This window comes from Larimichthys crocea, chromosome I (assembly GCF_000972845.2).
Source record: "Larimichthys crocea isolate SSNF chromosome I, L_crocea_2.0, whole genome shotgun sequence".
In the NCBI taxonomy this organism is placed as follows: Eukaryota; Metazoa; Chordata; class Actinopteri; family Sciaenidae; genus Larimichthys; species Larimichthys crocea.
This window is the reverse complement of record NC_040011.1, coordinates 37,914,860-37,928,632: the sequence shown is the minus strand read 5'-3', so window position 1 is coordinate 37,928,632 and position 13,773 is coordinate 37,914,860. Positions and strand designations below refer to the sequence as shown.

At 43.1% G+C, this 13,773-nt stretch overlaps 1 protein-coding gene across 2 annotated transcripts in view; it reads left to right on the top strand.

Moving 5' to 3' along the window:
• Window positions 1–13,773, top strand: part of nlgn3a (neuroligin 3a) — a 121,059-nt gene that overhangs the window by 71,840 nt on the left and 35,446 nt on the right. For both annotated transcript variants that reach the window (XM_027281401.1, XM_010736195.3), the window contains one exon: window positions 6,804–6,989. In XM_027281401.1, the coding sequence (XP_027137202.1) occupies window positions 6,804–6,989 (186 nt within the window). The remainder of the gene's footprint in view (window positions 1–6,803; window positions 6,990–13,773) is intronic.

Genomic DNA, 13,773 nt, shown 5'->3' with positions numbered 1-13,773 from the left:
CAAATTACATCACTCTTGCTTGATGTCATGTTTCACACCATGCCTTTGAACTTGTTGCAGCCACAGGCCAAAAAGTGAGACACAGCACTCTGCACACAGTGTGGCTTTGTTTGAGGAAAAGATGGTGAATATACTGTAAGAATATTCCTTTTAAATATCAGGCTTAAGTAAGGCAAATTGTTTGTGAAATATCTTCCTACGATGCATGTTCCTTCAAGTGGAACCAAAGCGCTGCTTAACCTCACAGTTGTGCCTCGCCAACACCAGCCTCACTCTCCCTCTGTGGGTGCATGCAGGCCCGCCTCCGCACCAGCTGTGAGATGCAAAGCACCCCTTAATGTAAAAGCATTTCGCTGTCTTTGAGAATCCACTGTCTGTGCTGGTCGGTGAAAGGAAAGATGTTTGCGAGATACGGAGGAGAGAGGAGGTGATAGGTAGCGGGGAGGGAATGGAGGCATAGACGGAGAACAGAGAAAGACACTGAGAGCAGAGGGAGACAGGGAACATGACAGGGAGATCGAGCAAAGGGAGAGAGGCTGAAGCGGTAGAGAAGTAAAAGGGGAGCAACAAAACTCAGAGCCGACAGCCTCTATAGCTGATGTGTGATTGATTGAGTGGCGTTTAGATGCCAGGGGTCATACATATGCAAACTGCTCATTTGTAGTTGCTGCCAGGGCTACTGTTCACCAGAGCCCTTGAATTGTGTTGCCTGACCACTGGGACACATCATACAATCAGATTAAGTGGCCCTGAAGTCACATGCAGGACGACCAACAGCTGCCACGTGCACCACCAGCACCGACTTACAGTATCTGTTTTTTATCTCTGTCAGGCTCTTGTCTGTCTGTAAGAGGACTGGGTTTAAGGTTGCTCGGATATGTGTCAGATGAGCTTTTGGTGTTTGTGCTGCAAAGATTTTCCCTCTTGACATTTTGTTGGCTTTTTTTTTCTTCTTCTTTTTTTTTTTTTTCCCAGCGCTTTGTTGCACCACAAACCGCATTTTCCATTTGAGTACCCCAGTCTAGTATACAACAGCACAGTATGCATGATGCACTATCTCCGGCACCATGCATCAGCCTATCTAGCCACCTTTCACCGCACAATATACAGTAGTTGCCGCGTTGATTCATGCTGCGGCGCACGCCATGCATCAGCGCGTGTCATTGTGTGCAACTGAGACTAATGCTTAAGCTGAACCCTTTAGGTTTGTGTTAGTCATCGGGCTGTTCACGTTTTCTCAGCAATGACCTGCAGTTGAGTGAGCGAGTTATCATTCAGTGTGAACTCATCCAGTGTCAAAGGACAGGCCCCTGATACATTGGACGACTTTGTCGCCATTAAAAGAGGTCTGATATTTTCTTTAATTATTGATTGGTAATGAGGCCGGGGCTCATACATAAATTCTTTTTCACCATTTTCTAGTTTGATTGCGCTGTCATGTTTTACGTTTATTCATATGGAACTAGTCATATGTAGGCGTCACAATCAAAAAGTTTTTGTTTTTTTTCCAAGTCTTTATCTTCTCTTCCACCGGAAACTAGGATGTGGTGTTGCGTAAATGGCCTTCAGTGTTCAGGCTGCCATAAAGAGGCTCTCTTGTGCTTGCCTACCCCTTCTTTCTTTCTCTCTCCTCCTCTCTCTCGCTCTTTCCCTCTTGCTCTCCTGCTCTCAGATCAGACAGCGCTCCAGCCATGCTATTGGGCAGCGAGCTGTAAACAGGAGCTGTACACTGATCCAAGTGGCAATCACCTTCATTTAGCCCCACGCCTCCCTCCTGTCCCCTTCCCTTCACCCTTCCTCCTTTTCTTTTTCTTCTTTTTGAGTCTTGTCGGCGTGTTGAAATCTTCACCCCTATGAAAAAATAATAAAGAGGATGAAAATCTTGTGGGAATGACTCTCCCCGTGCAGAGGATGGACCGCTGGGTATGTCCCTTGCTCATCGTCAGCCTAACACACAGGCCCTTTATGTAGCCGTGGGGAGGGTGGCCCCTTCCCTCCTCTGCTTCTCATCCACACCCCAGAGGCTCCCATTCAGCCCAGGCCTGGCTGGGGGGAAGTTGGAGCTCTTTTGTAGTGGGGGATTCTTAGGGGAGGCTGTCAAGGCTGCGACTGTGTGGGCCTTTATTTCTCCAGAGAGGAGAGGAGGGGAGAAAAGATAGAGGGAGAGGGCAAGAGGGAGACGGGCGGGGAGGATGGAGGGGGGGGTACACGAAAGGAGAGTTTGGACACAGACGGCCTTGTTAACCAGAACCCCCAAAGAGGGAGAGGATGAGAGAAAGAAACAAGGAAAAGGCAAAGTTAAAGCGAGATTGAATCTCGCTAAAAGCGAAAAAACCTTCCTTCAGTTACGTCACCACTGTTATTCCCATCCTCCTCCTCCTCCTCCTCTCTTTTCCTCTACTCCTCCCTATCCGTTCCCTCCATCTGTCCCTATGTAAGCCCACTCTTCAGCTCAATAACAAGCTTTTGCCCTCCTCCTCACCCCTTCTCACCCCCTTCTCACCCTCCGCCATTACTTTACACACATTCCATTATCCGGGAGACCGGGCTAAGAGAGATGTCTGGGGTCGGAGCGATCATTATCATCACCTCTTTCCGCCGCATCGTGAGTTATAGCCCACCGTATAGGAAACAGACATTTAAATCATAATCAATAGAGCGGTATCAATGCTGAGAGGCATGGCTAAAGGAAATCACTGCCGCGGCGCAGGAGGAAACGGCGACGCTCAGTATAGACTCAAATAGTGGCGTCTGCTTATTGATAAAATACGATCAAGTTGCAAAATGCATTATGTGGCATCACGCTCTGCGATGGGGTTTTTCGGAAAAATAAACTCACTTTCGCTGCCATTCACTTGATACAATGATTGTGGTTTGTGTGTGAAAATAAAACAGGTGGTCTCTGAACATCAATGCCTGCAGCTCGTGCATTGCTTGCACAGTGGCTTGTAATTCTAAGACTGCAGAGAGGGAACACTGTCATGCTGTATACATTAGCTGACCCTCTGGTCATGTTAAGGTGACAAGGCAGAGTAAGTTCCTCGTAGGGGGGAGCTGTATTACATACACACAGCAGTGTTTTGTCCGGCAAGGACGATGCAAGGTGACAGGTGCGACCTGACCTGGCTGCGACCAGACTGTGGTCGCCGCTGCCATTCCGCCCGAGTTCAGGACTGGATCTCTGACTCTGTGCTGCCACAAGGAGAAAATACCAGTTCTTCATACTGCTGAAGTGCTCCACATCACTGTCAAGGAAGAACAGCTTTGAGACGTGATACAAAAACACATCATGTAATCAGTCAGGACAAATTACAGTTCTAACATGCTGAGAAAGAGCACAGAATCACTGTTATTAACTCATAGAGTTTGTTTGCAGTACATCAGGAGCTCTCACGCGAATTACATGTGTCATCTGGCCGACTTGCAGACAGGTTAAATCCCGTTTTAAAATCTTTGTTTCAAGCCTTGAGACAATTTAAGATGTTATTTGTTGGCACGACCTTTTGCAAGTGGTACTTAGATAACCAATTTTCTTATTATTTTATCCTATTAAATCCTTTTTTGGATTTGCTGTGCACGATTTGAGAAGATTGACTTAAATGAAGATCATTTGTATGATTCCTTTTCTCCAGCACAGTTCACCTTCAGGGCATTTTTCCTTCATCTAAAAAAAACATTTCCCACTAAACTATTTTATGCTTGATATACAAAACAATATCTTGTTTTTGTAAAAGAAAAAGGCGACAATCTGTATATAATGTTGGTGTTCAGCCTGAAGGTGTGAGGCTGCTGGGCAGTCAGGCTTTGCCTCAGTTACTGAGAGAAGATTGGGAAAAAAAAAAAAAAAAACATCCCACATTTAATCTGCAGTTTGTTGCAGAACTCAGAACAGGCAGGATTAATAATATGACAGAGAAAATTGAATTAGTGCAAATAAATGTGTATGCATTTAACTTTCAAAGTATCAGATCAGCTAGAACTATTTACAGTTTAATGATTATTTTATGATTGTTGAATTAACTTGACTTGGGACACAGTAATTGTATGTACTGTTTGTGCCAAAGTTAATTGTTCAGATCATTTAAAAGAAAATTTGCATATTAATTTGAATTTAGGCAGCTAACAAAGATGGATATAATGTGATTAGACTTTATAATTAAATGCTTATTGTAAAGCGGCAGCTAGTGTGTATTAAAAGTCTCAATTGAATGTCAGGTTGAGTAGTGCAGTCAAGCACATGACCAACCTGACCAAACAGTTCAGATGCACTGAGCTGCATCTCAGAATCCCAAGGTCCTGTGTAGGAGTTAGCCGTGAACAGACAGTGCACTGCACATCACGGTTCATGTGCAGCCAAAGCCCACGCAGCACCGATGAGACGGGGATCATCTGCTAGATCTGGAAATCTATAACTGAATCCCTCGTGAATATAGAGGTTAGGAAATTTGGATAACTCAAACAAACAAAAAGGAAAAGCATATAGTGTATTACATCATTGTTTAAATAGTAAGGTCCTTGATTATTATTCTAGCAAAGCATGCTAAATGTCTGGAGGTGATGGGCATAACGGCACAGCCATAAAACAAAAAACACCTCCAGAGCACAAGCAGCGGTCTGCTATAAATGTAAAATAGAAATAGCTTCACATAAAAAAACAATTACTTTGCTATCTTAATTGTTTTCCAAAGAAAATATTTCTTGTCACCTTTCCAATTAAAGCATAACCAGCAGCTATATTAGATGTATTTTTAAATGGCGCCTGCAGCATGTCTTGTTGTCTAAGGTATTGGATTCCACCCTTACATTTTAATGACCAGTTGTATTTATAGATGCAGCGGAATCAACAAAGCTAAACAAAAAGTCACAAAAGACGACGGCATTATTGCTCCAGCGTGCTTTATTCTGGCAGCTGGGGATTCCAACTCGAATGATTTGCATTTAGTAATTATTTATATTACAATGCCAAATTATTAATCTTTACTATGTCTTTTCAATTAGGCTTACAGTTTTAAAGAATCCCTTTCACATGCCAGTCTCCTAATATTGCTTAACCCATCTGACATACACTTGGTGAAGTGTGAACCATTTTGCAAATTAGGGTTATTCTGGGAGAGTCACGTCTTCTCTCTCTCTCTCTCTCCCTCTCTCTCTCTCTCTCTCTCTCTCTCTCTCTCTCTCTCTGTCTCTGTCTCTCTCTCTCCACAGTGCCCGGGAGAGGGTTATAAAAGCTGTTGTCCTTTAGTTATGACTGAACACAGCTCTTCAATTGGAGTCCTCCTCTCCGTTCTTGCTGTCTCTGGCTGTGTCCATCTCTCTTCCCCATGCCTGTCTCCTTCACTCTCTCTCTGCATGTGCCCTGCTGCTCTGTCATCCTCAGGGATGCGTCTGAAGGAGACCATCTGTTGATCCATTTGTCTCCTGCTTTGCTTCCTTTTGCCACTGCCTCTCTTCTATCGATGATCAGGCCTGGCCTTTCCCCTGCCCACCCTCTTTGTTGCTGCCAACAGGCACTCTCGGTGAGGCGGGTGTGCTGTTGGGGGTGGAGCAGGATGTTGTGCCCTCTAGTCGCTGATTCACACAAAGAGAGAGAGAGAAAGGGGATTGGCTGAAATGTGTCCTTTTTTTTTTTTTTTTTTTTTTTTACATACATACCATAAACAGCTAATGAGCCTGGAGCAGCTGCTTTCTAATCTGTGTTTATCTAAAGTGAGCATCGCAGTGCTGACCTGAGTCCAAAACCACACAGATTTGATCCTTTGTTTTGTGTTTTGATATCAAAACTATTCTCTTTCTCCCCCTTAGGACTTAAAACACAGAGCTCATCATTATATGGAGGCATAAACCATGAAATGGATGTTAGAAACAAGGCTGAGATGCTTTAGGACCATCACTCTAGGCTTGCAAGCATTCACCAGCAACACATTTATTGCTTGTGAAATGTTTAGCGGTGTTGCCACTAAAGAGAGGAGGTTCTTGCTTTCCACACATGTCTCCTAGCTGTCACCTCGCATGCATGCTCAGGGGTTTGATGGACACTGAGTCCACCGTGGGGACTTCAGGGATTGCTTGCCTTTGATCTTCTCCCACGACTCTCGACTACCCATCATTCAGCAGGGCTTAGGCCCCGGAGAGCAGCTGGAAGAAGGTTGTGTGTTAACATGAGCTCTGATTTACCCAAGAGAGATTCACTGTCCAAGTCAGACATCATAGAGCAGATTACACAGACACAGAGGAAAATATGCATGGACAGTGCCTGTTGTGAGTGTTTATAGTTGGAGAGAGAATCAAAATGAAGGAAGGTTGTAACTCTGATAAGATATATAATAAAGTCCATACGGAGCATTTTAAAGCATCAAAATAATTGTAAATCTTATTTTCACGTCTTTTTTCCTCCCTGTCTGCGGAGTTTTCATAGATTCGTTAGGTTTCATCAGGAGTACTCAATATATCTGATGATGAGTGTTCACCCGGGGAGACGTGCCATTGATTTTCCATAAGGTGCAGATGACATGTGGTCACACGCGCTCCTATTTTACCAACAGCCATGTCACCCAATAAGTCATGATTTCACCGCTGCTGTCACCTGGCGTGATGGTGCTCCTGACAGAGTCAGGGTGCGGTTAGCCCTTTCAGATAACCTTTTATCCTGCAGGTGCACCCGGAAAATAAATAACCGTGGCATATATTACATGTGCAAGTCACAGACTACCTACTACTACTGCTGATTTTAGTTAAGTGCACATTTCAGTATGTATTACAAGTTGATTTAGTTCTTAATCTCTTAATTTCTGTGTGTGCTGCAGGCTTTCTCAGTACTGGTGATCAGGCTGCTAAAGGGAACTACGGGCTCCTGGACCAGATCCAGGCTCTGAGGTGGATCAGCGAAAACATCGGCTTCTTCGGAGGAGACTCCAACCGCATCACTGTGTTCGGTTCTGGGATCGGAGCTTCCTGCGTCAGCCTGCTCACCCTCTCCCACCACTCTGAAGGTACAGTACAGCAGTGAGCGAGGTGGAGCTCATGCCTCCCAGGGTGTCGGCTGTTTGATATTAGAAACTGGCGATGCAGCTAGTGAGTTATTGACTAATGTATTCTACTGTATGATACAGCATAACAAATGCTTTAAGGAGCAGGTGTTTGCATTTAAATGATTGCGATTTTCATTCCCATCCGTAAATTGAAACTTCACAGCAGCTTTTGCCCCACATGCAGGTCTCAATGTACTCTACTGGTTTCCCAGAATCCCTCTCTGTGTCATAAATAAACATGTAATGTGTCATTGTAACCAAGATAAAAAAAAAAGGACATGGTGTACCAGGAAGACCACGGTCATGTACACACACACACACACACACACACTCACACTGCTCTCTTTGTAAGTAATGTTGTTTTTCTGCTGGCTACCTTAATGCTACTTCATGATGATTTACTGCCCATGTTGGCGAGGTCTTTAATACTAAATGCAGCATGTGCGTTTAACCTGGACATGCGATAAACATCCCTCATACTCGTGTTCCCCTAAATGCATCATTGAATGAAGATGAAGCTTTACTGCTTGTAGGTAAGTTCTTGCAGGAAGTGCTTGGGCCGCATCATCCTTAACTTGGAATTATTACACTCTGTCACGTGTTCGTCCATTTATTTAAAAGCTGGCTGTTGGCTTTGAGTTTAATTGATAGCAGGTGGTGTTGGGTATATGACAGCCTATCAGGATATTGAAGCGTTGTTCGTGGAGTGTATGTTTATGTTGTTTCCGTGCTGTTTATGTGGTGGTAATATTCCAAATGAGAAATCTTTACATGCCGCCACGCTCACGTAGGCTGCTTGTAAACATGTTAACAAGCCACAAACATGCTACTTGGACACACGTGGTTGGAAATGTAACGGGGGAAACCATGTTGCTGTACATTACATGGAAGTGAATTACATTAAAGAAATTCATTCTTGCATTAAGGATTGGTCCTAGGCGATATTGTGGACAGGGAGTTACTGTAACCACCACTCACACACACATTCACACACACACACACACACTCCTCTTTCTTGTCACTAGGCAGGGTTAAACGTGCATTTGAAAGAGGTCATTTGAGCTGTTCTTCTTTCGTCCCCATTACAGTGCCAGAGATTTGTGATGTGTTTGGTGTTCTCCAATTTGCATTAAAGTGTTACTAATTGCCTTGATTTCCTCCGATGAATGATGACTGCTTTTGGATTGAATTTTTACCATAAATGCCTTTTTTATTCATACTCCATAATGCTACGCTCCATGTAGCATGTTATTATACTGCCAGTGAAACCATCTCCTCTGCCTTCTAGTAAATTGGATATTACCGCGTCTGTTTTTCCCCCTGAATAGAAATGTATGCCCCACTGATGGGATAAAAAAAAAAAAAAAAAAGAGCCAGCAAAACTTGAGGGATCCTAGGAAATTGAAACAGGAAGCCTTCTATCACGGCAGAACTCTTGCTGCGAATGTTACCAATGGCAATCAGATTTCACACAGTCTCTCTCGGAGCACAGATTGTTGTAATTATATAAAGTTTAGGATTGGAGTGGGCTGCTGGATGTGACAGGAAATCCAAGTGAAGAAATGTCTTTTTGCACCTGCTTTCACAACCGCTGCGATACTCTCCCCCCCTCCCCCTCCTCTCCTATGGTCTTAACTGTTGAAGTGAAAACTGGAAGGGTGTCCTTGTTGCCAGGACAACGCAACAAACGAGAGAAATCAAAGTGTCTAGATCCACGTAGTGGCGAAAATTGAAAAGTAAAAATCTATAATCAAATGAATTACACACTGTGGCATGAGCACACCTGGTTTCAGGTGGCTTCCAGTAATAGATTTGTGTAATCATTTCCTATCCATGTTAGCAGACTGTTGCGTCTCAGAAAGAGCGCCTTATATTGAGTTTCCTACTTTGGATTCTGAATGGAAATCAAGTCAGGAAAAGAGTGTAAACAATGTATCATGGCTCCAACCTCATCTCCTCATTTGACTTTTTATTTCGACTTGCTCCGTAAACAAAACATCCAAGTCTATCCTCAGCAATAGAGGTAGTGGTGTCACGGCGAATATGGGCTGTGTGAATTCTGCAGTCGCATAAGGCAGGATATGATAATAACGCATGCGATGCACATGTCTACGCGTGTACACGTGCGCAGTGCGCACACCTGCACACAAACATTTTCCTTCACCCGCTGCTCAGATGCAGGATAACGAGGCCCAGGTAAGAAAGAAAAAAAGAAAAAGTAAATCAGCGATGACACACTGTACTGGAGCTCCCTGGTGTGTCGGTGTATTTAATGACAGTATTCCCACTCTTACTGTACACAGTCTGTCATCACTGCCTACAGTGCATAGACTTTCCATCTAACAGAGCCTCCTTTTATGCCTGTTGGTGGCAGAGTGACAACTTACTTCAGATGCTCCATGCTCCTCCTGAAGCCTATTTAATAAGCTGGATCCTCCTATATCATCCTAGCCCTCCGGCCTCTCTGCTTGATTGCCTGCTCCTCTGGCCTGGCCTTGGTGTCGTCTCCATGTGGGCGTGCCGAGGGCTCCACTCACAGGGTACATCCATCACAGAAGCATCCCCCCCACCCTCCCCCTCTCTCACCCTTCTGGCCTGCATGGAGGCTGGCCTGGACATCCTCTCGTGAGGGCTGGATTTTTTTTTTTCGACCCCGGTCCCTGCTCTGCCTCCTCCATCTAATCTCCTCCTCACTGCACCCATCTGTCTCCCTGCCTTCACAGACAGTAAAAAGCATGCGAGGGACACATGCTTTCTCTCCATGTGCCAATGTGTCTCTCTCCCTTTCTCCCTCTCTGGGTTTCTGTCCTAGTCTGCAGCATGTGTGGTGTGTTGCTATTACTAAGATGGCTGCCTTGTCTGTTAACGTGGCTAGCAATCTAGCTGCACATGTGAGACTTTGGAAGCAGAATGGTCATTAAAAGCGCGGTCTCTCTCGGCAGGAGAGTGTTTCTGACCAGCTTATTAAATGTAGCTCAACAGTTGTGTTCCCACAGAGAGAAATCTCTGTCCCCATCTTCTTTTTCTCAGCCTTCAAACAGAAAACAGCTGAAGAAGTTCAGAAGCAAGGACATTAGCCAGCCCCATGTATTATCTATCTGGCATCGCGCAGGCACTAATTGAACATGCAGATTTGGCTTTTTCCCTATCTCCTAATAATCATTATGGTATAAAAAAGTGAGATGGCTTCTCTGCACATGAACAGAATAGCAAGTAGCCTCTGACTCAGGCATGTGTATTCGTACATATACAGTATCTTTTCGTGCAAGACAGTGGATATAGTTGTTTTTCTCCTCACAGTGACAGGAAAGATGCTGGAGACTGCATCCGAATCAGCTGTCCGCGAATGTGCACTCACGCATGTCTGTTCACGAAGCACACATGAGGGCTGGTTGTAGAGCCGCTGAAGGTCGTTTGGTTTCTTTCCTTTTCTCTCTCTCTCTCTCTCTCTCTCTCTCTCTCCCTCTCTTCCTGTAAGCAATCAGGATAAAAGCTCGGCTTCTGAGGAAGTGCTCCCCTTTTAATGGAACGTCTTGGACATTAAAGACAGCTAGTGTGGAGGATCCTTCATGCCAATGTCAGCTTTCATTTTTATTAAGACTTCTGGGTTATTGAGGACCATAAATGTGCATGTTAAATGCTCGGGTTTTATTGCATCAGTGCAATGACTACCAATGCTTTTTAATGCAAGACACCAGCTAGCAAATACCGAAACCCCTTGGACCATGAGTATTAAGAGGGCAGTGTGACAGGTACTCAGTTTTGAGCAAAGGGTAACAAGTTTTTGAATCCATTTAGTGTGAAGGAAAGCATTGAAGGTGATTAAGTGAAGCAATGCATAGTGGCATGTGTAGAACTCGAGGATGAGAGAGATTAAAAAATCTAATGGTCTGACAGGACATTTTTCTCCAATCAAATCTGAAATATTAACGTTATAAATGGCTGCTCTTCATAGTGAACTCCTTGCTGTGGATTTTCTGTCTGGCACTTATGATTCATGCAGTCTTGCAAAGGATGTGACTTGGAAATCATAGGAACTGATGTATTACTGTACAGTTTCTTCCAGCTGATTGGGTGAGTGACTAGAGCCTCCATTCGAGTGATTTGATTGTAATGTAATGATTAAAGTGAAGACACAAGCAGCCATGTCCTTTATGGTCAAGTGTGCACAGTCAGTGAATCATCTGAAGGTAAAATGGCTGTCAAAGAAAAGCTTTAATAACATAAAATAATACGGCACGCACATTTTAGTGAATCTGACAGTACCCTCGTAATACATCATTACTGTTATTACTGTACATTATATGCCAAAAATTTAGACCTGCCCTCACAAGAGGATTTATAGGTTAAATGATAAACGGTTCATTAAAGCTTAATCTGATGGATATACTTTATAATTTAATTAAGAAAGAAAAAAAACATAACTTAGCTTGATTGATTAACTTATCCATCACAAATACATTTATCACTGAATTTGCACTCGTGGATGCTGACGACTTGTTTTTTTTGTTTTTTTAAACATCTGTCGTGGTCAACACTCATCACAGTTATGTCGTTTCTGTTAAAACACCTTTTTCTCCACAACACCAAATATGTCGTATATACAACACAAGGAAGTGGAAGTAGTAAGAATGATAATTTATGACATATTAAAACAGTGTTTTAGACTAAAGATGTCATGATATGGGCATGGGAAAAAAAATCCAAATAAAATTATATTTCTTAGTTTTCAAAAATGTTTTCATAAAAATCATATTAATTACTTCATCAATCTAAAATGTGCCTCAATATCTCATCCACTAAAAAAAACAGCTAAGTGGTCGAAGAAAAATATTCTTTTTTTCTAAGTGAGTTACATCTACAGTTTCATGCACAGTATAGATACAACACATTAAATAATACTTTGTGTTATTTATATAGTAGCTTTCTTGCATATGAGTGTAATCACAATATTTAATGTTTAAAGCACTATGTGTAATGTTTATGTATAGAGCTGACATGTTTGGAAATGACATGAGAATAACAATAACAATGAGTAGTCCATTTATCGTCATTATAAGTCAATCGAGATCAAATTAACTGGATAAATTGTTTAGTTGTTCTAATTGCTTAGTTTTTAATGTAAAAATGACAACAACAAAACAAAATTAAAATTGTTCCAGGTCAACAAATGTGAATATTTGCTTAATTTCTTCGATATTAGCAAATCAAATATGTTTCTGTTTGGGCTTGTACAAGTAATACAAGTAATTTGAATATGTCATCTTGGGTTTTGGAAAATTGTGTGGGTATTATATTATTTTTTTCTGATATTTAATAGAACAACAATTAACCAGTTCATCAAGAAAATGCATTACATCTGACATGCAGGGGTGATTTAATCTTCATCCTTTATTTACGTTTGAATTGTTATATTTTGTGGTTGAAAATCATTGTGAGTGACTCCACGTATAAGACGTCACGTGGCAGGATTAGAGAACAAGGCTTTGTCTGGGTTTTCTTTTGTGGTTCCACTGCACAAATCAGCACAAATGACGACTGTGCTGTTTCTGGCATGTATTTAACTCGTGGACCTATAGAGGAAGCGGAAAACAGGACTGACAACAATGTTTATTGGACCTCGAATCAATCTGCCTCTGTCAATCTTGCTGATACAGTGCTGGCGTTGTGGGATTCAGAGACCGCGTGGCCATGAGCACCTAACCTCTGCTTTGACAATCATTTACCATGTACATGCAGGCTTGTAGTCATCCTTACAGGGAACAGCACAAAAACTGTTGTAGTGCGGCTGCTGGGAATGCTGAGGATGTGTTGAGCCTTGAGATCTTGTGTACTCTATTATTGCTGAATCTCGAGATATTGACACGTTATCTGAGGCTAATATAAATGCTGCTCCTTACTTTATCTTACACGTTGAAGGCGGAGGCCAACAGGCCATATAGATGAAGAGTGTGTAGTGTTACACTACATCACTGCTTTAACTGTAGTGCTACATCTGGCTATGACCTTTGAAAATAACACACATGGGTTTCCTCTCTGAAATGAGACTCATGGGAGCTTCCCCTTGTGGAATGGCCTCCAGGCCTGCGCACCCCCACTCCATAATGTCCCTGTGCCGAGCTTTTATAATACAGATCCGGAGGTGCGATCCATCCACGCTCAGTGTCGACTTCATTTCTGCGGGCTCAGGCATCCTGTAGCAGTCAGCTATCGCCTGTGGAGTTTAGGCATCAAATAAAGGCACCTTGCAAGAGCTGGAATGTGAATTGAAGTCACTGGGAAAGATAGCTGCATAACCACATCCCTGAGATGTTATTCATACTCGATGCGGCTGCCGTTGTTGTGCAAATGCCTCATGCTTGAGAAAAAAAAACGCGTGCAATTGTCGAAGTTGAATAGACCCCATTTCTGAGGTGTCAAAGGCGTACAGCAACTCGACACTGTAAAGTTACCTGGGTGTTTGGGGCAAAAGAATGCCTCCATCTCAAGGTTTTGATTTGGCTGTTTGCTGAAGGGTGTCTGTGCATCTCAAGGTGTGAAAAAGGCCTATGCAAGATGAGAGAATGGGGTTGCGCCTTGTCAGGTGCCGTATTCTTCCACTTCGATTGACAAGAGCGATAATTAAACCAGGGGGATGCCATCTCTGCAGAGCAACAATGCTTGTATTTATTTACGCTGACTACTCTCCTTTGTTGTCTGCCATACAGTGTGGCCGTCATTGTGTGGAAAAGCAAACGGCTTTTAA